This window comes from Malurus melanocephalus, unplaced genomic scaffold (assembly GCF_030028575.1).
Source record: "Malurus melanocephalus ecotype Western Australia unplaced genomic scaffold, MMel_1.1 scaffold_208, whole genome shotgun sequence".
Classification (NCBI taxonomy): Eukaryota; Metazoa; Chordata; class Aves; order Passeriformes; family Maluridae; genus Malurus; species Malurus melanocephalus.
In genome coordinates, this window is record NW_026623440.1 from 635881 (window position 1) to 659805 (window position 23925).

At 43.6% G+C, this 23925-nt stretch overlaps 1 protein-coding gene across 2 annotated transcripts in view; it reads right to left on the reverse strand.

Annotated features, from left to right (window-relative positions):
- BCR (BCR activator of RhoGEF and GTPase) overlaps positions 1 to 23925 on the reverse strand; it is a 97742-nt gene continuing 73817 nt past the window's right edge. The window contains exons 12-24 of one of the 2 annotated variants that reach the window (XM_057373862.1): positions 22565 to 22684; positions 21727 to 21802; positions 21089 to 21193; positions 20452 to 20526; positions 19800 to 19897; positions 19003 to 19134; positions 11968 to 12027; positions 11726 to 11835; positions 10768 to 10907; positions 10173 to 10307; positions 9466 to 9571; positions 8502 to 8664; positions 1 to 7869 (exon numbers count right to left, since the gene is read on the reverse strand). In XM_057373862.1, the coding sequence (XP_057229845.1) occupies positions 7780 to 7869; positions 8502 to 8664; positions 9466 to 9571; positions 10173 to 10307; positions 10768 to 10907; positions 11726 to 11835; positions 11968 to 12027; positions 19003 to 19134; positions 19800 to 19897; positions 20452 to 20526; positions 21089 to 21193; positions 21727 to 21802; positions 22565 to 22684 (1410 nt within the window). In that variant the 3' untranslated portion in view covers positions 1 to 7779. The remainder of the gene's footprint in view (positions 7870 to 8501; positions 8665 to 9465; positions 9572 to 10172; positions 10308 to 10767; positions 10908 to 11725; positions 11836 to 11967; positions 12028 to 19002; positions 19135 to 19799; positions 19898 to 20451; positions 20527 to 21088; positions 21194 to 21726; positions 21803 to 22564; positions 22685 to 23925) is intronic. The other variant, XM_057373864.1, reaches the window with a different exon arrangement.

Below are 23925 nucleotides of genomic sequence, written 5' to 3' on the forward strand. Positions count from 1 at the left end.
TATATTAAATTTGGACTATATTCAAACATAAATGTACTTTAATTACACTAAGAATTTAAACAATACTTAAATAAAGCACCAGGTTAACTTGATTTAAATAACTGATTCAGTTTCCACACTGATTCCTACAAAATCCCACTAATTTCATGCAACGTTTGAAGAAATGGAGGTCAGAGCTGATTTCTTAGCAAATACTAACCGTGGTTCAAGTGCTCTGCACACAAATGTAAAGTTGATAAGGTCTGAAATAGGCTGGGTTTTGATGCAGAGTGCCTACAAAAGGAWTCATAAGATGTGAACATGGACTGGGTTGCTCAGCTACTTCTCTATTTTGCATGTAAACTATTTCCACCCATTAAAGTTGTTTTACTTCAGTTCCCTGTACTAACCTCTAGATTTTAAGTGATATAGCTTTTACCTTGTAAACCAAGAAACGGCTTTTATTTTTAAATAAGTGTTAAATTCCATACCTCCAGCAAACTCGGCTGAATGCAATTCACACATTCAGTGTAATGTAGGCCCACTTTCATTTAAATAAGACCAAAAGAACCTGACAACRTAGATACAGGAGATTTTATTTAACATTGTGTACAAAGAAAGGCTACAAATGCCTTTAGACATTTTCCCCCCAAATACAGTTTTTGGATCCCTTTTCCATACCACTTTTCTCAGAAAGTTAAAAAAAAGTATCCAGAATGACCATTTTTCCCTTTCCCTCATCCCTTCTCTTTGGGCCTAAAGTGAGAGATGTTTAGCAGTATGGTTTTGACACCTTTCAGTATTAAATTATTAGGATTAAGTTTTCTTTCCCCAAAACAGAGCACTATGAGATACTGAAGCACTAGCAACAGCAGGATAAAATGTCAAAAACTGACTCCCTAACATGGTAGTGTTTAAAATAATGCCAACAATATTAGCTCTGATGAAACCCAAAATTATCCAAACAATAACAAGTTTTTTTCTACACCTGATAATTTAGGACTAATTATATAATTTAATTGTATTTATATTTAAATAAATAGTCTTAACTCCTTTCCTTGGAATTCTTCATGGATTATAAACACTTATAATACTAGTGATAAGAACAAACTACACAACTTACATAGGCAAGAGAAGGCTGAGTTTTGKTTTTTTTTTTTTTGCTGGACAGACACAGGAAGGACAACATATCAGTGTCCTGCTGTGAGATAATTTTYAAATTTACCATTTCATCATGATGCTTTTCAGTTATCCCAACACAGTTATTCCTTACCCTCTTTTTGCCACCTTGGTAATCACTTTTRGTACTCATGAAACATCAGTCCCCGCATAGCTAAATTTTATCAGGATTCTGGAAGTTTTGTATTTGACTGTGAAACCCAAGACAAGATTTCTTTTAGGCTGTGAGAAGTAGTAAAGGAGGCAGGGAGTAGAAGAGGGTGTTGTGGAGAAATGACCTTGCCATGGCAGCTTTTACATTACCACCTACCATATATTAAATAGGTTTTAGATACGGATTGGTTTGCAGCTATTTATATAATCCCAAATCAGCACAGTCCCTGTTTTTCCCAAAATGGGACTAAAATGAAGGAAGTTTGAGCTACTCTAGAGCAGCATTTGATCATGGTTGAGTGCAGTAAGAAGGAACTCCCAACTGCCTTCTGAGCCTCATCCAACTGCCCCAGGGGAGATGGGAGCACCCAAGCAGCAGCAAGGCCCCTGTGCACTGCTGGGCTGGACTCGCTGTGACCCTCGCCTGGGGTCATCTCCAGGAAGCTACTGTCTCTCCTTCCAGGCAGGAAGCTGTTTTGTACACAAGCCTGCCCTTTTGTACATCCACAGGGATATAAAATGCCGTGTGGTATAAATCATTCTGCAGATTAGAGAAAAAGCTCATCTGTAGAATGTCTCAGATTCTCAGAAAATCCTACCACTGGGGAACAGAACACAGCAGTYACACAAGCAAAAGCTCGAGCGGAAAATACAATTTTCTCTATTCTGATGAACCATTTTTGACAAGAGGATTTGAACATGACTGCRATTAAGACAAAGCAGTAGAGCAAACACTTCTGCAAGGCTTGGGCACACTGTAATCCTATTAATTCCCAAATATGCTTGAACAGCTGTAAATAATAGAATTTTACTTAGCTCGCAACACAGCTCTGCATGAGCCCAGAACTTCAGCAGTACCTGGTGCATTCTACACAAGAAGCCTGGAAACATTTTAATTATCTCCAGAGCTCTGCTCTGTAGAACTGCTACAAACTGAACCTCTCAATGTGGTAGTAGCTACAGTGCAGAATGATGTGAAGTGGTTCTGTTRGAAAAGGAGGGGTCTGTCTTACTATGAGGTAAAACATGGCAGCAGGAAAAAAATTATGTARAAACCACTGCATGCTTTTCAGTGGTCTCCAGCAATTGTCACTGTAAGATGGTAACACAAAGAGAATCAACARTGGAGGCAAACTAGGTCATTTAATAATTTTCTAATTCTTGACAATAACATTTATGAATTTGCTTGACCTGAGGGGCAAAAATCTAATGATACAGTCATGGATGGAGGAGAATAAGGACAACACATTCACTCAGGTTTACTTTGGTCCTACTGCCTCAACCATTTTGTCATTACAGGTGTTGTGACATTTTATCTTTGCAGTCCAAAACCAGACTTTTAGCTTAAACAATAGTCCAACTTTGTGGTTCTAGGARCTTTTTACTTTTTTGTGTTGGTGGTTCACCTGCATTAACATACAGGCACTATGACTGCTGCCACAGGGGGAAAAGATAGAGAGCAAGTGATAAGCTTTGCTTTCTTAGCAGTGAACTGTGAATGTTCAGTAGAAAGAGGGGTTGCAGCATATCAGAACTGTGAGGCTGCTGTAGCTAAATTCCTGGCATTCCCATATTCGTGTTTATTTACTGGCAAGACAGCCTTTGCTCAGTTATCTAGGGCATCAGCCACCTTCTGTAATTCAAAATGARAACCTCATTCTAGTCCCAAGCAACGTGACATGAGCGATTCCTAATTATGCTTCCCTTTTCCATTTGTGTTGGTTTAATTCCCTAAAGATTGTTAGGGAGCAGTCTATTAAACTGTAAGTGCTTCTTTTACATCTTCTGTTGATTTTAAGGGCAATCCATGGGTTTAATTCTATTCAATCAGGAAGTTCAAAGAACATATGTGAACATTTATTTCATCCTAGTTCAGAATGAAGAATTGCTAATACTAGTCCATGGCTCCAGTATCTCAGTTGCACAGGCCCTGTGTTAAAGGAAGGGAATGGCAACACATTTATTTTTCACTAACAGTAGTAGGACAATGTTAGCAAAGTCTACAARGAGAAACATCCCTGGAGCAGAAATTTAAGATGGCATAAACAAGTGACTATCTACAAGAATTTGATTAATTTCRTTGTATCTAAGATTTGCCCTTTCAGATTTTTCTTCTTTAAGGAAAAGAAGCATATCCCCTTCAAGATGCTGCAGAAATGTATTGGTCTTCCATTATTCCAAGTCCCTGTCATCTTGAATTAAAGTAAAAAGAGAAAGGGCGAGTATTTTTCTTAAAACATTTCCCATTTTATGCTAAAATTTTCCATAAGAAGAATGCCACATCTGATAAAGTTATCCCAGTAGGTGACCAAACACTGAAACAAAAGGATTACCTAGTGAGGATTCAGAGAAAGTTGGGGTTTTGCCATCATACTTTAAACTTTTTTAAAACCACATCAGTCTGTTTACATTTTATACACACTCGAAAGAATGGCACATTAAGGTAAATGAACACATTGTGATGCCTTCCAGTGTTACACAAATGACAAACTAATCTGGAGATCCACATCTGCCTTAAAGAACAGTCCATTTGTTTAAATAAASTCATAGAAAACTAACAGGAACAACCATAAAACAGGTAAAACTAATAAACAGTAAAAATCCTGCACCTCCCATAAATATCCTCTGTGGTTCCACCACCTCATGGCCAGCACCACAAGGGGCCATTTGGCTCCACGCGGTGCCGGCCGATTCCRCGTGTGCGTGATGACGGCCAGAGCCGAGGCGGGCAGTGGGCACGGCAAGGCCAGGCACCACACTGCTGCATTTTGCCCTTAGCTGATACACTGAAAAATAGCAGCATTAAAATACAGCCTGAAATAGCTTAGCTACTACCTCAACTTGTTAAAAATGTGCAAGAATAAAGAACACCAGCAGCATTTGAATGGATGTATTTCAGTTTGGTTTCTAACACTTCCCTCCCATACAAAGYACACACAAACACAAAGCTGACTCTGAGCTAGTAACTGTTATTTCTTGTCCATCTTCRAAAACTTTACCCTTCATTTGCTTAACATTTTAAAATTTTACTTTAAAACCTACTCAGTGTTAAAAAAATCCATGAGAATTTTAAGATAGTTTCTAAATGCCAGGAAACTGATGCTTACTCCCCTCCTTAAACTGGAGAGACAGACTATCCTAATCACCTGAATTTCCTTWGCTGAAAATTTAAACATTGTATATACCTGTTCCTGCAAGTGACATTTGTAGAAAGGTCTCTCCAATACATTAGAAACTGAASGAGCAAAAACTCCCAGTGCACATAAAAAGGGTAACTTTTCCCTGKTTTGCGGTTGTGTTGGTTGTATTGTACCTTTTAACATAGAAAATTAAAGACCTCAGTTTTCTGACACAACTCACAAGGGAATGTATAAGAGGAGATATCAGAAGGCCTTCTCTAAAGCCAAGTTTTGCATTTTCCTTTTTGTTTAAGTATAATAAGGCTTGTTAAAAAAATTAAGTGTAAAAAAAAAAAACCCCAAAACGTAAAAAAGCCTCCAAACAAACAAAAGCCCCAACCAACCTCCCTGGGAAAAAAAACATAAAAGTCTTTTGGAAATACCTAATTTCTGAAAACATAAGACTATTGGAAAAAACTTATTTGCAAAATTAAAGGAAATTCAAGAAATCAATTCTTATTTCAAATCAGTCCACCATTTCATCATCAGCAATATGATCTACTATCTTTTCCAGCCCAAAATTACCAGCTTTGGGGAAAACATATTCATACTTAACAGAAATAATTAATGGGTTAAGTTAAATTAACTTTTTTCCCTGATCCACATGCCTGCATGTTAGATAACATTACATTAGAACTGAGCATTGTAATGAGAGACTGACAGCAACAACCTGTCACAGTAACCAAAGCAAAAGCAATTTTCTCATGGTTACATACTATAGATCAGTAATTTAATATTAAAATTAAATTCCTATATAAATAAAAATAAAAAAGTTGGGCAAAAGTAAATTGGCACAGTCATTATGGTATTGCTTTCCAGTTTCAACACTGCAAGGAGCAGCCACAGATTCTAAACACCAAAGGAAAAGGCTATCACCCAAYACCAGGTGTAGCTTGGGTTTTTTCCTTTTTCCATGAAGTCATTAGCAGTGCTCCTGCCTCAGCTTCATCCACCTGGAGTGGGAGCAGGCAGGAGTGCAGCCTCAATACAAGGATTGCTGTAGAGCTGCCAGGGAAAAGGGAGAACAAATACAGAGAAACAAACCCAGAGAGTGTTTTACTGCTCTGCACAACATGGCTCAAGTCAATGCTTTTCAGGATTGTGACTAAGTTTTACCTTCAAACAGGCAAAAAATGAATATAAAAATCTAAAAAATCAAAATCTTAAGCCTTCAAGTTTCCTTGCCTTCATTCCCTCCCTCCCCGCAAAAGCACCTCCTACTACGGACATTTTTTTTCGGTTTTGCAGGTTCAGAAGTTGGAATGTCATGGAAATACATACAAGAGAGAAGGAATTTCTAATTGTACATTACATTACAAAGAGGTTTGCTCCCAGACCTAAGGAGGGAGGGATACTAAGCAATATTAAATTCCTATAAGAATCCTTACAAAGCATGCAAAATATTGATATACTCACAAAATTGAAATTTATATTTGTTCCTTTCTGATTTCGCAACTTCACAGTACAGTAATTTCTAATATTCTGCAGCAGTCAGAATTACAATGACTACAAAATCATTTCCCTTTAATTTTTTTCTATTTGCTTGAAACACTCCTTTGCTATTTTTTTTATCTGAGAGTTTGCAGGTCACACATCAGAAAATGTACAATTCAGCACAACAGGGGTCACTTTCTGTGTCATATTTCCCTGCAAATGATGTTGACAACCTGACCCTACCAATCTTTCAAAATCTGTCCCTCCCTCCCATTTTTGTGCCRATTCCTTCCCTTGTCTTCCAGCTGTACTTTTCTTCTCACCAGGACAATGACTGACAGATGCCACTAAATGGATGCTGCATAGCTGGGTAGGAGTAGCAGGGGCTGGAACAGTTTAGGGAAATGGCATCACTCCCACCCCCCAGGATGTTTGGCACAACTGCTTGAGAGCCAGAATGCTGAGTTCTGGATACCAGCAATTAGATTCTGCAGTTTCAATTCCCTGGACAAATACTGCTGCCCTTTCCACCCTGTAGCTTCAACTGATTTAGGGAGGGAAATACAAAATTGGTGTTTGGCCAGAACTTTTGTACTGCTCGATGGAGTTCCACAGAAATTTCTCCACTGCTCTTATTTAAAACAGAGTTGGAATTTCTGGAGAATCCACAATGCATGCTACTTGCTAGATTGTCCACAAAGTACATTCTGACATTTTTCAGAGTGCTTGTATCTATCAGAAAAAGACTCTTGTAGAAACAATGTACAAAGCCTCCAAAATTCAAGTATCAAAAAAAAGATGTTCTGATAAAAGTCTGGAGTAAGCAGCCAGCTAAACTTAGAGCCACTGATTTTTTTTAATGCACAAATTCTTCAATTACTTTTGCAGAGATAACGTATTTTCTTTGGAGTGTTGTGAATTAATAGTCTTCCCACTTGATTTTCATTAAGTTTGGTGGGGTCTAAGGAATTTAGTGATCCTTCCTGGATAATATTGCCCCTGCTTTTATATACAAACAAACAACAGAATCACTGGCTGTTATCCTCCCTTGCCTCTCTTTAATTTGCTGTATTTATTTATAGTGTAATTTCGTTGAGTCTGTCTCAACCCAACAAAACCCATCAGAAGTGCAACACAGGCAAGAGCAGGGCATCTCCTTCCCTGGGGTGTACAAGCATTTGTATGGGAAGGAGTGGGTGAGCCAAAAAAACATACAAACAAAAAAAAATGCCAAGAAACCTAGCCCCTAACCAGACAACAGTTCTAGTTGTACATAAAACTGTTTGATTTCTTCAGAACCATATTCAAATCAAGACTTGAATTTCTGTGGAGAGAATTTTAGATCCCAGACCCTTCTCTTCTCCTTCCTCTTGCAAAGCAATGCTATTTTTGTGGCCTAGAACAGTACTTGAAAAACAGCAGTTATTAAAGACACAGTTGTGATATATCCTTTAACGCCCCCTCACGCAAAAAGGGGTATCCTATCAAGTGGTCCAGTAGAAATCTTGATGTTTCTTTATGATAAATTAAATCCATAAAATGAGGAATACCTTCCGTCACATTCCCAACAAGAACAATCGCCACACTTGGTGGTGCATTGTCCAAGTGTCTATTGCTCCTTCTAGTGGAGATTCTGCACAGCTCCATCTCCGGTTAGTTCTGGTCCTACCAGCAAAAGGAGAGGCTTCTCTCCATTCTCTCCAGCTTGTCTCTGGTTAACAAACAGCAGAAGCACCAAGGGCYGGAATTCCCCAGCACAGGAACAGGCTAGTCTGAGGAAACATCAGTCATCTTTTTCCCAGGGATGACAGAGTTACACCAAAAGCAGTTTGAGTCCTGTCGGTACCACAGGCACCTACACCTCTGTGGAAAAGAGAATGCTTTGCCTCTTGCTGTCTGGAGTAGGGATAGTCTCTAGCTGCAGGAAGTACAGAAGAACTTGAACCTGGAAAGAGAAAGGACAAGATATAYTAAAGCTCCATAAAAACTCATTCTCATGCTGGCTATGTGAAAGCTGATGATACAGCTCTCTCTGGGAACATCTAGCAGCTGTGTATTTAATACACTGTRTAACAGCAGTGAAAAAATTTATCTAGAATTTGCCATTGTTCAATGGAGAATGTTCAAACCAGCCTGGACCTGGTGACACAGGCTCTGTGCTCCAATCCTCTGCATTGCCTTCAAAGGCAGCAGTGGCCAAAGAATTTTGTTGTGCATCAGTGACAGTGGTTTAGTGCTGAGGAGCGTTGTGGAAACACTGCCAATTCTTTTATCCCAGGCCAGCAGCATGGTGCTGGTACACAGCTTCCCAAAAACCTCCCTACAAACACATACAGGATGCACACACATGGACATGCCTTCATGAAAAGTTGTACTTGTACAGATACAACTGACCTGYCTGAAGGAAAACAGTTCTACAAACAGTCTAAAATGTCTGTGTGAGGGCAAAAGTTGTTTTATGTTTTTCAAAAAAACTGCCATGAAAACCCAGCAGGATGACTGAGCCAGGCCTGCCAGAGGATTGCGCTTTTGTAGGAAGTGTCTTCACGAGATGCAATGGCACATTCAGGATTTTACCTGGGACATGACTTCTAGTGACCAGCTGTCAGTCATTGTGATGGGCTGGGTTGGGTTCGCGGGGATTTTACTGTCCTTCTCTGAAGGTCTGAGCAGTGTTGGTCCAAAGACAGTGGCAAGATTATGCAGGGACATCTTGTTCACACTTTCCCTCTCAGCAACYCTGGGAGAACAAACAATGCACAAGGCAGACTTTTATAAATATCTGAGTTTTACAAATGAGAAACTGAGGCAAAAAGTTTTAAAAATTTGCCCAAGGGCAGAAAAGTCTGCAGCAGAAACACAAGAAAAGGTCATATTTCCTGGATTTTAATCCAGAATCTCAATCACAAGATGATCTTTCATATCTCCAGGGACAGTCTCTGCTATGTACAACATGATTACACAAATTAACACATTGCGCAAGCATTAAGGCAGCTTATTGCATGAATATCAAATGCATGGAAATACTTTTCACAGTTACAASCATATTACAAAGACATAGACAAAACCAGAAAGACTTGACTAAAAAAGGAACTGACAACTGCAATTAGGCAATGTGCTGGAATTTTAAAAATGAATCATACTCGATTTCAGACACCTTCTGAGACAGGGCTCCCAAGACCTTAAATATGGCTAAAGCTTCATGGTTTATAAAAAGGTTTATAAAAACCCTTTCCAGATCCAGGTGCAGCCTCAGTGACACTGCAGCAGGAATTTGCATTTGCGATAGATAAGCCCTGACTCTTTTGTTACTCCTTTCCTCCAGTTCTAATCCTTTTTCAGTATGAGCAGGGAATGGAATTCMGGATTTACTGCCTCACTAAATGAGTATGAGACAATAGCTATTTGATGAGCATTCACAGCAGATCAGCAAATACTTTTTCATTTCTGTGATTCAGCAGGAATTTAAAGAGAAGGCTTCACTTTTCAAAATAGGGATGCTTTACACATTAAATACATATCTCAAAGAACCACATATTACCTTTTTAAATGGTCCAGAAGGAAAAGGAATGTCACAAGGTTGGGTTCTGGAAGTGATAGCAACAGATTCAACATACAGCTCTCYTTTGCAACAGGATCTGAAAGTGCTACAAGACAGAGAACAAAACATCAGCACAGGCAGTGAGTGGGACTGACTGACTGAGCCATGTCCCAAACCAGCCAAAAGGAATGGTCCCCAAAAGATTGTGATTACATCATCATAGGCTGGAAAGTCAGAGTTCATATTTATATTGTGCATATCAATACCCCACAGCATCTCGTTCTTTATTTCACAAATGCATTCAGAATCCTCTTCTCTCAAGCAGTTCAAATGCTTTGAGACTTTCAATCATCAACATTTGYCCTGCATCAGGATGAGGAACACATCCCCCTGCCCTCCAAAGGGGGCTTCCCTGAGGCCAGCCTGAGCAGTCAGCATGCACAGCCCCAGCAGTCAGGCTGGCATTCTGTCCTGAGTCTATCCTTCAGAAACCCAGGCTTTTGCAGCCTGCAGAACAGGATGGCAATCACCCATATTCTGCCTCATGGGAAGGCGATGTCATTCTAACACTCTGTTCTGAGCTCCATTCCACTCCCCTCACAGCTTGTTCCAGGCTTCTGTCCAACACTATAAAGAWGGGGTTTATGTTGCTTTAAGAGCATAGTGGAAGAGTTTCTGTTATCAAGGGTTCCTTGTGCTGCACCTACCRATGCCTTCAGCAAAGTTGGGGTACAGCTCATCTGTAAAGAGGGGTTCTGGCAGCTCCCGGAAGTACAGTTTGAGGGTGCCTGCAATGGCATTAACRTCCATCTCGCTCATCATCACCGACACATCCTTGTTATCTGAAAGAGGGGAGAGCAGAGCTAGGGTAAAGGAACTGCTGGCCTTGCATTCCTTCTTTTCCTTGCTTTBGGTCTGTTTATCTTTTGTCTCTGCCCAAATAGCTGAGAGTTTTCCTGTTTACATTTCTSCAGATTAAATGAGCAACCTTCCAACTGAGAAACACTGCACAAATGACTGCAAACACTTCATTGCTTTACATCAAGCTAGGGAACTTCAGTCTTCCAGAGTTTGCTGTGCCAGTGACCCCAGCCCGATCTGGACAAGGCCCACTTGACTGTATTTATCTGCATTTCAACTTTTATTACTGACAGCAGTTGTTAGAATTATTTTCCTTGWGTGAGAATCTCTACTTCTTAATGCCTCTTGGGCAATGTAAGATTAAAAATAGCACAGCCACCTGACAAGGAGCTCAGGCAGGTTCTCTCAGAGCAAAGGAAAACATCAGACACRAATACTTACTGACATCAAAGGCAGCTTTCAAAGCTTGGATGTCGGTTGCAACCCCAGAGACGCGGTAGATCCCCACCTCCTCCATCCCACGGCGCTCGATCTCYTCCACACACTGCCGCACGATGTACGGCACCTTTGACCTCTCTCTCCTGAGGAAAGCCAYACAGAAGAGTTCAGTTCAGCCCAGCTTCCAGTGTCTGTTCCCCAGCCAGCCAGGACAGCTAAAAGCACCCCAACATTTCTCTGTGCAAACCTTTTCTAGAAAATGGGTGTTAGGAAGTCAGAGAAGGCAGTCAGGACTGAGCTGAAAAACTCCTTTTAAACTGGAGAGCGTTTTCTCACTGTCTCAGCCTGGCTTTGGCTGTTCTGCAGCTTCCCTGAGCACTTGAGCTCCTGCTCCCAGTGCCCCTGGAGCCTGTGGCTCTGCCCAGGTAATTTGAGGATTCCCAAACAGCCCTTGGATACACAGCAACTCTGTTGCTTTCAAATTGATGCAATTCTATGGGGAGGAAATACCACACTTCCCAAACTATACAACAGAACAAACAGGTTTCTGCTGGCAAATGATTCGTGACAAAAGATCAGGGGTTAAAATAATACAACAGGATCCAAAGACCTTGAACATTTCTGATTATGGAAAGGAAACATCACTGTTTAGTGGCTCTGGAAATTTGTGACTATGTCAGCTAACTACAGAGAAGGCAAGGGAAAGAGGGATTTCCAGAATTCAGAGGAGTAGTTTACTGTCAGTAAACAGCCTGTGTGCTGATAAAAACTATGGTTTTTATCTCTGGAAAAATGAAGCTCAGAGATTGTAAAGCATCTCCTGTCTGCAGCCACATCTACACTACCACACTAGTGGAGCAGGYTGGACTGCCAAATCCCTCTGGGGGACACAAGCGGGTGCACCCCGTGGCCAGTTGTCTTCCTAAAACACAACGGGTAGAAACATGACCCATCAGCTCACTTGGTGACAATAGCGATCTTGACCCCAAACACGCCTGTCTGCTTGCGGGACGGCATCCGTTTCAGGCTGAACTCCCGACTGGTGAACTTCACAGACAGCTTCACTTCCACCTGAACCAAAGACAACAGCTGTTACTTTTTGAAAGTTTTCTTTTTTTTTTTTTTCATGATGCAATGAAAAGCTAAGAAATAAAGCCTATAGAAGGCACAGAAGCAGAGCTAATTTCTGTTTGCAACACTTACCCCATTCATTGAGATGACTGTGCGYTGCCAATCTTTGTCCTGCAGTGCCTGTGGGTCCAGCTGGAAGACAGAAGTTACCCATGAGGTAGGAACAGACTTCAGAGAAACCAGCTAGCCTGGAAGGCTGCTGCAAGTGAGCAGAGCACGACCACTTTTACCTTGCTATTTCTTTTCCATAGGAAAACCTACACCCCAAGGTTTCCCTGGTTTCAGGGAAACCAGGTTTTGGATATTGTGTGATTCTTTAAAGAGGGGTGATGAGGGTTCATATAGATGAAAAATCCAGCAACACGTGAGCAGTGTCTGCTCAATGAGAAAGGCAACCTCARGGAGCACAATCTATGTTTGAATCAGCTGAGCAATCATGGAAAGCTGTCCTCCTTCAACCAGCTTATTCCTTTAAATTTCTATTGGAGCATAGAGATAGGAAGAATACCTGGTCCTGCTATTGCACGAATTCAGTAAACAAGTTCCAATCTCCCATTTTCAGCTTTGCTTGATCTCTTGAGCAGAGAGTTGTGAGGCTGAGGAGCAGCTGACTCAAGTGCTAAAACATCACCCAGTAATTCCAGTACTGCTTGGGAGAGCCAAACACATCCAAATGCCTGAGGAGTGGCAGCTCCTCAGGAAGACTGGCAAGAATGTGGAAGAACTCTCTGCTTGGGGGCATGATCAGCAATCGGAACCAGCCAAAGTTAGAATTCAGTGCCTCCTGAGACAGCTTTGTAACACTTGGCTCTTGAACACGGCGGCACAGTAAGACCAGGAGGAGGCAACTGCAGCAAACTCTGTTTTGAGTTTGCTGCTGTCAGCAGACAGTCATAAACCAGAGCTGCTTTGCAGCACAGCTCCCCCCTCTCACAGAGCCCCGTGCAGGGCCAGAGAGTTGTGGCAGAGGAGRGAAATGCTGGAATAATGGCAGCTGCAGGAAATTCTGGGAGAGCTTAGATGCGGTCATGGTCACACTCAGATCAACAGAGCAGCCCAGTGCTGCTGACAGCTAGAGACAAGCCCCCCATGCCCTTCCCACTCCCCAAGAAAGACAAGCAGCAGAGAGCAAAGCTCTTCCCTGTTCTCCCACTGCAGAGAGCCCAGGCAGCARCAGAAGCAGCAAGTGAGGCCAACCTTATCCCTGCGCACTCTGTTACGGATGAGAGCCCACAGCGGGGTGCTGCCAGCACACACAGGCTTCCCTGTCGCATTGGACCGGCTCCTGTAGGTGCAACYCTGGCAGAAATTCCTGAAGACGCCTTGCAAAGAACAGTCAGTAACSAACAGCTCCCACATTTTGGGACTGTGTAAAGGTCCAGGAGGCCAATGGCAGCAGTGCTTGGCTTCAGTGCCTCAGCGAACCCAAACACAGCACTGCTTGCCAAGGGGGTTCGCTTTTAATTCCAGCAGAGCAGATCCGCCCCCGCCTGTGGGGCTGGCCAAGGGCCCTASGAGCTGGCCAGTTTCTAGGCTCTCCTACCCTGAACTTCCGTGCTGGAAGTTCAGTTTCTTTCAACAACCGCATTCTTTCCCAGAATCAAGAGGAAACCATTTCTGAAGTGTCTGGTTTCCTATGAGGAGCAACCATGCTCAGTATTCCTGAAAGCTTGATCTCCAGCTCTAAAGAGTCATCTGGTTAAGCTGCCAAAATGGCCCTGCTGATGGACACAGTCACARCCAATCCTCTTGCTGGGAACCAGTTTTCCATCTGCTTTTAGAATAGAGTCATTGAGTGTATTATTTATAGCAGGAGGAGAAAGCTTAATACTAAAGGGGAAAGAGGGTTTGAATATTTGCTAAAAACTTTAAAGGAAGAGTCCAGTAGAATCCAGTTACAGTTTATTTAAACTAACAGGTATTACTGGTTATGTCTCAGTAAGGACCAGGGAATTCCCTCCACTGGCCAAAACAAAAGCRAATAAATAGGTGTTAAACAATGCAAGCCAGACACCATCTTGCTCTGTTTCAAGAGTAACTTTCACATGGCTGCAAAGGACAAGCAGAAGCAAAGTGCTGGAGGTGAGATCTCACAAGAATTTTCCTTGCTGGACCTGAGAGCTCACAGAGAGTTTTCCTTGTCGGTAACTGCTGGGGCTGAGTCAGGGCTGCATGTAAACTGCTGCTATCTCTTGCTCCCAGCCTCTGAACTCTGCTGCAGAGCTGGCAGGACCCCTGCACTCCCTCTTGCTGTTTGATTCCTCCTGCAGAATGCCTTGTAGTGAATGGGGACAGCCAGGGAGAACAGGCACCAGAGCTGCCTGACCCAGCCTTGCATAAATTGATTGCATAAATCACTGGCAATAACAACAGCAATTAAGAAAAAAAAATCCCCTCCAAGGTGCTTTTTAAAATAACAAAATAAAATGATGGAAGCTATTAAAAGAGCCAAGCTTGAATAAGCTCTCAGCAACACTGAGACAGGAAGATCAGGTCTAACAGTCTGGTAAGTCACAATAGGATGTACCAGAGTCAACAGGAAACCAAGAACTATCATTGGGACTTCGATCAAGTTTCAGTCCTGGTCCCAACTGATGACTGACCTTCTGAGGCAGCAAGAGCAAGAGAGGGAAAGGGCAGCTGGAGCAGGCAGGGACAGAGCACACAGACGACAAAGAGATAGCAAGAGTGATGCTCCTGCACAGAGGAGAAATGGGGCCATGCTGTCTTCTGGCATGATTTGGAGATCAGTGACCTGAAAGAAGGAGCACAGAGTAGAAGAATGCAATCCACGGTCAGCACGGCAAAGGGAGGCAGCTCCGAGCAAGCTGTGCCAGCTCAAGCAGGGGAGGCACTGTGCAATGGCTGCCTCTGCATTTGACAGTGSAATTTACTTCTCCTTTACACAGTTCCTCCAAATAGATGCTTGGTTTGAGTGACCTGCCCCAGCTGCACTGAAACAGGGCCATTGTGTCATTTCCAAGCCCTGTRCAAATAGGACAGACCTGCTAAACCCCTCACAGACTGTATTGGATGGGCTTGTTTGCACAGTCCCCACCAAATTCTCATGCCRAACAGGAAAAYACARAACAACCACTCTGTGTGTTTGCTGCTGCCTCCAGTCCCCTTGTGGCCTCTTCTTCGGTTTGCAGAGACAAGCTACAGCCCTGAACTCACTAATGAATCAAGCCAATACCTCTCTGTATCCTGCCCAAAACACAATAGAACAAAGCAGCTCAGCACCACAGGGGGTTCTGAGTCCAAGTCGCTGGCCCTTGCAGCAGCTCAGYACTGAATTCAGACAGTCAGGAAAGGCTGAGAGTGCACAGCAGAGTGGTGAGAACCTGGCAAAAGGCAAACTGGGGATGCTGGTCTGGCAAATGCAAGCCAAGCACTCGGAAGGGTGTCTGTGCTCTGCCCTAGGAAACTGCCACAGAGAGCTTGATCATGATTTCTTTTTCCCCAGAGAGAAAAGAAAACATGCAGAAGGAGGGAAAAACAAAGAAGCCTCAGTGGAAATGAAAGAGCATGGACTGAGGAACATTAAGGTTAGTGTGTTTTATATATTCATTCACATTACTTCTTCTCTTTATTAAATCCCCCTGGCAACTTTACACTCCATCAGTTTTGAATTGTAACTGATTTGACATACATGTTGTCAGAGTCTCACTGCTGCTGGAAACTCCCAGTCCTGCCATAACCTCATTCTTCTCACAGCTCCCTACTGACAGGTTAATCTTTCCCACCATCACCCTTTAGCCATGACCCATTGCCTTCTTCATTTCCCCCCTATTTTCATTGCTGGGACAATGTTCTGCTTCAGCAAACAAGCTTGAGTGAGTAAAAGGTTTCCGAGTTGACACTTGGGARGTACAGCATGGGAGAATCTGGTTTACATGGAAAACAACTTGGTGCCTGAAATAGCCATGGGCACTGCTATGAGACATCCCAGATAATTAAGATAAGAGCGATTGTTTTGCAAGGCAACAGAGGAATGGTGCTCCACAGAATGAATGATCTAAGGTCACATCCGCCCTGCTTTTCCAGCACTGCTGTGAAGGAGAAGGAAATATTTTGCTTGAGCTGATCATGCAGAAAAAGAAAACAAAGAAAATAGCATTTCTGGGAGGCACCAATAGGAGGAGCCGGATCACAGGGTGAAGTATCACTTCACTCATGCAGTCTGTTCCCAAGGCAGAGGCCAGTCGTGCTGACAAATGTGCCCACTTAGGTACAGAGTGTCAAAGCCAAACAAAAGGCTGCTACACTCCAAACAYGGGCATGTGTCTGCCACGTGAAGTGCAAAACTCTAAGAGCCAAAGGGCCAGCCCAAGTGCCAAAGATGGACTGCAAGGTAACAACAGAAAGCAAAACCCAGAGTGCTCACAATGAGAATCGTTTATGCCTACAGCTGAACTATGCCTCACGTTTCCTCCTGTAAGGTGATGTCCATTCCTTCCTCCTCCAAATCCCCCAATAATTTCAGTTTCACAGTGTACCCAGGAACAGTGTTTCTCATGCCTGAGGTACACCAGAAGCCCCCAGCCATGTGTGCCAKTCAGCTCAACACTGTACACCCAGCACTGCTGCGCCCAGATCTGGTGAGGACTTCACTTCTACATGTACAGGAGGTTCTCCCACATTAAAACCTCTTGGGTTTATGTTTCAGAGATAAAACTTGCAGATTGGCAGGAATGAAGCAGCTCTTGCAGGTGGCTAYAAAGACAGGCAAATAAAATATTCCATAGGAAAAGAAAATGTGAGCAATGGGAGCTGTTAAAATTGCTGCCCATTCCRGGAAACTTGTGACTACATGAACCAGTTTCCAGCCTTCCTTCCTCCACTGCCATAATGTAATGGAGAGATTTAATAAACATTTTCATAACCAAAACAGTCCTTGTCTCCTTGATTGTCTTCATCAACGAGGCTCTTGGAATCTGGTGAGTCAGAATTCCCAGTAGCAGGAAATTGCATATTTACAATAATACATTGCTTAACAATACACACTGCAATTTAGCCAACAGAGAAATTTCTCTGCTTTTATCAATAGGAGGATGCAGTTGCAACTCTTCATGTTCCCAGAGTTTTTAACTGAAGGGAATTTATGAAAAAAAGYCCTCACTCAACTTCAAAGACCTTGCCTTTACACAGACTGACTTGGGCTGAATAATGACAGTACAACAACAAACCAGAAAGCCCAGGATAAACTAGCAACTCTAAGGCAAACAAAACTTGATATAAAAGCACCTGGGAGAACACAGCCAGCTTCAGCCACAAGYTGTAATTGGATTTTATTGCTGCATTATTATGGTTTCTGAATACAGAAACGGTGTTTACTTCAAAAATAGAACTAAATCAAAATCAAAACCTTTAATAAATTTTATCAATCCAAATTGATAACGGACAGAAATCACTGAGAATTAAGAGGTTATTCTGGCAGTTCATCAAGTTTCTTTATAAATTGCAAAGGGGATTTACAGAAAGCAAGAGAGCTTTTGCATATGCCTTTTATGGCACAACAGATTGCAACTTTTGCACATTAATTAAAAACACTTTAATTGACTTTATTGCTTTATTTAACCTTCCCACTGTTTTGATTTCTCTAAAACAATCAAGATGCAATTAATATTCAATTGTAACCAAAGAGTATTTCTACTTACTAACTTAAGTATAAAATATATTTGCAGAATATACAACTGCTGTGCACAAAAATGCCCACTCCTGTGAAAAAAAAGATTGCTAAAAATCGGAAAGGTTTTATTCGTTTTTTCTTGATCATTCTATATAAAATATTTGTAGAATTTAGCGCGTCAGTGATTTCTGGGTTCTCTGTCATGAGCACACAAATCTCCAGGGCATTTCAGCACTGAAGACTCGCTCTTTTGTAGTTGCTCAGCTCTGTGGAAAATRGCCTTTGTTAGCAGAAGGGACATGGGGATTTCTGGTCAGCTGAGACACACACACAGGAGATACCCTGTGCTGGCATTTATTGATCTGCAYGCGAGTTCCCTTCCAAATCCCATCATGCACTGAGACAAAAGCTGTCCCAGAAAACAGGAGAGAGGGAAAGAAGAAGCCTGGTCAAAGTCATTTCAGTAATGAACCCTGCCAGAGCAAAGTGGGATGTGAYCCCACAGGCCACCCTCACCCTAAACTGCTTCTGCAATCCCACAAATGGATTTGACCTGCATTGCTCCAGTGCCAGGGAAAGCTCTCCCACAGGGAGATGGACAGCCAGATGTGAATGGAGGGGAGGGAACTKGTGAGATCTTTCAACATGTCAGACAGGAAAAGGTATCTGGGCAGGGTCTCTGTTCTGTTCAACAGCCAGTCCAACACAAAGATTGTGTCCTCAGTGCAGGCATTTAAACACCCTCCTAAAGTTGTGGACAGACAGTGCAATGAATTGGATCAAGATGGGGCATGTATGTTCCCCGTGTTGTCCTCCACAGATGGGCTGATTTCTCCACCTCCAGCTTTAGTGCTCTATCACACAGGAGCCCCCCAATAGCAGCAGCCCTTTGCAATCATCACCTGCCCTACTGAATTACAAATCTGCCACACAAAGTGTCCCAGGCCRGTTCTCAGCAGTAGAACTGTTCCTCAGATGCTGTCTGCTATCATGGACACCGCACTCTGGACACAGCAGTCACCAGGACAATCAGCCTGTTCCAGGGCCTGGCCAGCACAGCCATCAACTTCCAGCACATACACRTGGCAGCCTTTCTGCACATGACTTTCAGAGGGGAGAGAATAYTCTTGCATCCTTCTGTCACAAATGGAACATCCTCAACACGGCCCAAGGCCCAGGGCAGTGCAGTTCCTATACACTGCTCTGGAAGTTTTSAAGTTAATGGGCAAATGAGAGACCRAAACAAGCAGCTATTCCACAAGGGTGCTGAAGCAGGCATAGGGCACAAAGCAAGAGGGAMAAAGCTCCTGATTTCCTGCTTGTGAATCACACTGCGTACCCCACTATCTGGAGGAAAATCTGCAGTGCTGAGACAATCAGAAGGCAAAAAAAAAAAACCTCTGCAGTGAGCTCCAGGATTCAAAAGTCCTGTGATATTTTGCAGTAAGAGTATCAGGAGTTCAGCACAGTCTTACCTGGATCTGTCCTTTCCCCATTATGCGATCTGTGCTCTCTCCATCCTCTTTGGTGAGCTTGGTTTTGTTGTAGCACTTTTCATAGCACAGAATGCGCAGTGTCTGTGAGCCCTCCAGCTCAATCTCAAACTCCTGCAGGGCACCARGAAAGGAAAGAGCAATGGCTGCATCACAACAGGACACCAGTCTCAGAATAATCAATATAGACTCCTCAATACTCATCACAAGAGCACTTAAGGACTGGCCAAAACCTCCTCCCTACTGGAATTGGTCTAGAAATAAGCTGAAATTGTATTTTGTATTTATAAGGTGGTCAAATTGGAGACTAAGATGGTTCACTCCTTAGGTTTCACAGGTCTCAGCAAAGCATTATTCAAAGAGCAAAGCAAATTCAAAAATTTGCTCACCTTCCCTGTAAAAAATTTTGCTCACCAGCAGGTCTGAGCTGGCTGTAAACAGGCAAAATGTCTATAGCTAATTCTTCCCCCTCTCAACAAATAAACAAAACCATCTGCTTCAATATATTTTCACTTGTGTCTTTAGAAAAGTAATCAAGCATGCTTCTATTTAAAAGATTAAATACTTGACAAGACTTATTTGTATCAAATTGTTTAACTATAGCTAATCCAAGAGAAAATCTTCTGCAAGCTCTGACAGTCAAATGAACCAGGCAGACAAGTGTTTTCTGAGTGGCAGCATGTGCACAATTGCTCTTCCATTGGCAGATCTTCTGCCCTGGGTTGATGGGTTGATGTTTGGCACATGGAACAAGTCACATCAAGAAAAATCAAACCTACCTCATTCCAGTTGGGCTCCGTGGTGTCTCTGTAAACTCTAGTTTTGGCTTTGTTCACAAAATACCCGAAAGAATCCACCTCTAACGTGCAGTACAAATCTGAGGAGGGGAGACAGAGACAAAAACTTTAAAAATATATCTAGAATCTCCTAACCTGCATTAACCACTTTCAGGGTGTCTTCATTTCCATCATCTCTGTATTAGTATCACTAATACCATCCCATAGAAATCTCATCACCTTGATCAGCCCAGCTGTCCTTAAGAAGCTCTACCACATTTTTTGATCCTTTATCAAATAATTCCTCTGAATTTTAACACCTCTTTCATCACAACAAAAATTCTGGATGTCAGAGAATGTTTTCCATTCTTTCATTGTAAAATAAAATAGAGCTGAAAGAATTCAGGATATGGACTGACTTGTTTCTAGAACAGCTGGGTAATCTGCAAACACTGCTTAAAACCTCAGACTAGGCCCAAATRTAAGTGCTGAGTGCACGATCCTTGACAGTGATCTTTCTGAGTTAAGAGTAGGAACTTCCAGCTCCCCGAAACAACTCTCCTCACCATCATCACAGATGCTGCAACATACACCCAGCACATGGCTCATCTAACACTTATCAGTACCCCTTGTGTGTCACAGAACTGCAACTCACTTGAGCTTTGCTTGAATCCCGTGGCAGAGTGGACAATGACATTCAGGAATCCATAGAGACCTGGGGATTCGTCATCTGTACAAAAGACCCAAGGAATTTCATTACATTTACAGTGGAGCTGAGAGTGAAAGAGACTGATATCACACAGGATAATAAGCACAGGATGAACTGTCCCCAAGGATGGCAGGAGCACGTCACAGCCACTTCAGCAAGACAGGAGACTGTCCCAGCTTCACTGTCAGTGGCACTGGGGGGCTTTTACAGTGACCGTTCTAGGATCAGCAAAACAGCATGGAAGAAACTCAAATGAGAAAAAGTTAATTACAGAGGCTCAGTCTACACTACCAGATTAAGCAGTAATTTAGGGTGGTCCCTAACACAATTTTGGCCATCTAGTGTTGTTTTAAGGGATTCCCAGACACAGCTCAAAGCTGTGCCAGGCTAGGACTCCACCAGGCACTCCAATACCTTGCTGCTGCAAGGACCATTTGACAGTCAATTAATGTATACTGGAGGATGCCWGCAACCCATAGCAAAAGGGAAGAGTAAGAACAGTTCCAGGAGAAAGCACAAAATCAGGCAGGGGGAGAATTTCACTGCAGTTGCACCATGTGAAAGCAAACCCCAAAGGTCTTACCTTCCTTATTAATAGTGAGAGGAATGTTGTGGACAGTCTGAAGCTTCACACAGGAGTTTGTCAGCATCTGGAGCTCCACGGATGTGAGTGARAAGCTTTTATAGCCTGTCAAGGGGATTGAAAGGGCAAGAGTTAAAATTCCAAGGAGAGGCTGGATGCATTACCCCTCATCCTGGGCACACATGGGACAGTGCTCCCTGGGCACTGCTCAGCAACAGCACCGAGGTGCTCAGGGCAGTACAGCTACTGCAGGTTCATAAGAAATAGAGATGTTCTTAGCTCCTTGCAAAGCCAAAAGCACCTTGCCAAAAAAGTAACTAAGTTTCTTCTGAGTGGCACCAGATAAAAAGGCGTGGCTCCTCCCTCTTCCTGGAATTGCACCGAGCTCTGACCTCTAGAGTAAATGGGAGAATCTCTACAYACATTTACTTACTAAGTGCTCTCCCTACAAATTCCCTGTGTATTGCTGCAGGCAGAAGTCCCCCAAACAGCTTCAGACAGGAGACATCCATATTGTGCTGTGGATTTCAATGCAGATCTCTGTTTTGGCAGGGAAGCCTGTGCCACATCTCATCCTCTGGACCCCTGCTCTCTTAAGATCACAGTATTTGTACCAATGACAGCTGAGGGATACTCACATTTCTTCTGCTGCTCCCGGATGTTCTCCCTCCACTCCGCCCTTTCRTAGTCCGATGAAATGAGGAATGTGTAACTCTACCCAGGAACACAGAAGGAAACAGCATYAGTCTGATGCACCACCGAGGGCTGGGCCTGCCTGTTCCACCCCTCCTCCTGTGCAAATTGCTGGATACACCGTCCTGCTGGCACTGCTGCCATTTGTCCTGCATCACAGCTCTGCCAGGGCAGGCAGGCTCTGGCAATGTGCCCACGGTACCAGCACAGTCAGAGCCCACAGAGCCCCACCCTGCCGAGGGCAGCTGGGGCCCTGATCCAGCTCCCATGGCAGCTTGTGCYATTCCTCTCAACAGCTGCACCAGCAATGCCAAAAGCCTCCAACACAGGCCTAGACACTGATGAAGCAGTGACAGCCAGCAAGYAGTGACCAGGTCATGGATTTACACTGAGCAGTAACACAGTCTTGTAAGGCTCCTTTGCCACGTGCATGGAAAGGCCACGGTGACAGGTTACAACAGTGCCAGAGCAAGGAATACCCCTGGCAGAGGATAACCCTGGCAGAGAATAACCCTGGCAGGGGCAGCTACAGCCCTGAGGACACTGCCCTGGGTGTGCCAAGCCTTGCAGCCACAGGGCAGTCTAGAAGGCAGCTGCTGCAGAGATGCATCTCGGAGGAGGGGCTGTTTTATTGCTCTACCAGCGCTGGTGCTGAGACAGGGGATTCATTTCTGTGCTTATTTCTCAGCAGAGGCCACAAAGCCCTCCCTGTGCAGGAGCCACACAGTCACACACACAACCCCCTGACCCCAGGGCACTGAGGGTGTCAGGGTGTGCTCTCACCTTGCCATTGCGGTTGTGCACCCGGAAGGCCATGTTGGGAGACATCAGTAGTAGGAGGGATTCCTGCTCCGAGAGCTTCTTTTTTAATCTCTCAATCACCTTGCTGCCTTTATTGGCCCTCTGAAGGTTGTGGGAGAGAGTGAGACAGAGGACATGTGTTATTCTCCAAACCTGCTCCCATTTACACGAACAGCTATTTTGAAATCCACAATCTCTACCCTTGAGTAGGTAAATGGCCCCAGAGCTGAAGAAATGTTGCCAACAGGATCCACGGGGCTCCTGCAGGATCTCTACACTTGGACCTGGCTCTGTTTCCCAATCCCAGCTGCTCCAGGTGAAGTGCAGAGGTGTGTGGCCACTGTCCCACCAGCACCCTGTATTTTCTGTTCCAGAGGCTGCAGCAACATCATGTCCTGGGCAGCCACAGCACTCCCAGCAACCTTAACAACTAAGGAGACTATAAAGAACTTCTCTAGAAGCTGCCCAGAACTCTCACGCTCACCACCTACTGATCCATTTTCATCAGAGGTCCACTAAAAAGATGTATTTTCCTGGATAAAATCCAGTCCCAAATCCAGCCATGTGTATTGTTTAGAACTGATGCACCAAAGCATGTATCTTAAGACACCTGCAACTGGTGAGTAAAAGGCTTCCACAGAGTGTTCTTCCTAATATCTTACTTCTTTTGCTGAGAGGCAAAAGTGTGTTCTTTGGAAGTGTGGGGAATAATCTTCTCACAGCATGATCAATGTTATTCATATCCTGCTCTACACACCACCAGTGTTCAAACACATTTCTCTTTAATGCTCCAGGAAGGTTTGGGATCTGTTAGAAAACAYGTCTTGCAAGCAAAGAGAAGCCTGGGCCAGAGACACCATGTCTATGTCAGACTGTCCAGTCAGCATAATTGCTGTTTTCCATGTATTTGCTGGTGCTTTGGCATCAGTGAWGTAGGAAAAAGCTTCAAAGGCATAACTGAGCCTGCTAAAATTCAAGAGCATGTGGCTCCTGACCAAAATCCCTAGTAGGAAATAATTTTACAGCCAGAAATGGGCAAATAACACTCCCAGCCCATGTCATGTCTGCAGCATAAGGTCCCTGCCCTCCACATGATGCTCCTAGGTGATTTTGCTGAGTAGAGGAGCTGCTGGGTACAGCTACAGGGTCTTTGTGTCTCTGCCTCCTCCCAGGGCAGGATCATCAAAGCTGTGCCCTGGATGAGCAAAGCACTTGCTGTCACAAGCCCCTGCTGAGCAGTGTGCTGCAGCCTGAGTCCCCACATGGGCAGCCCTGGCAGAGCTGCTGCCACCAGCACCCATCCCATCATGTCTGCCTGAGTCCCCACATGGGCAGCCCTGGCA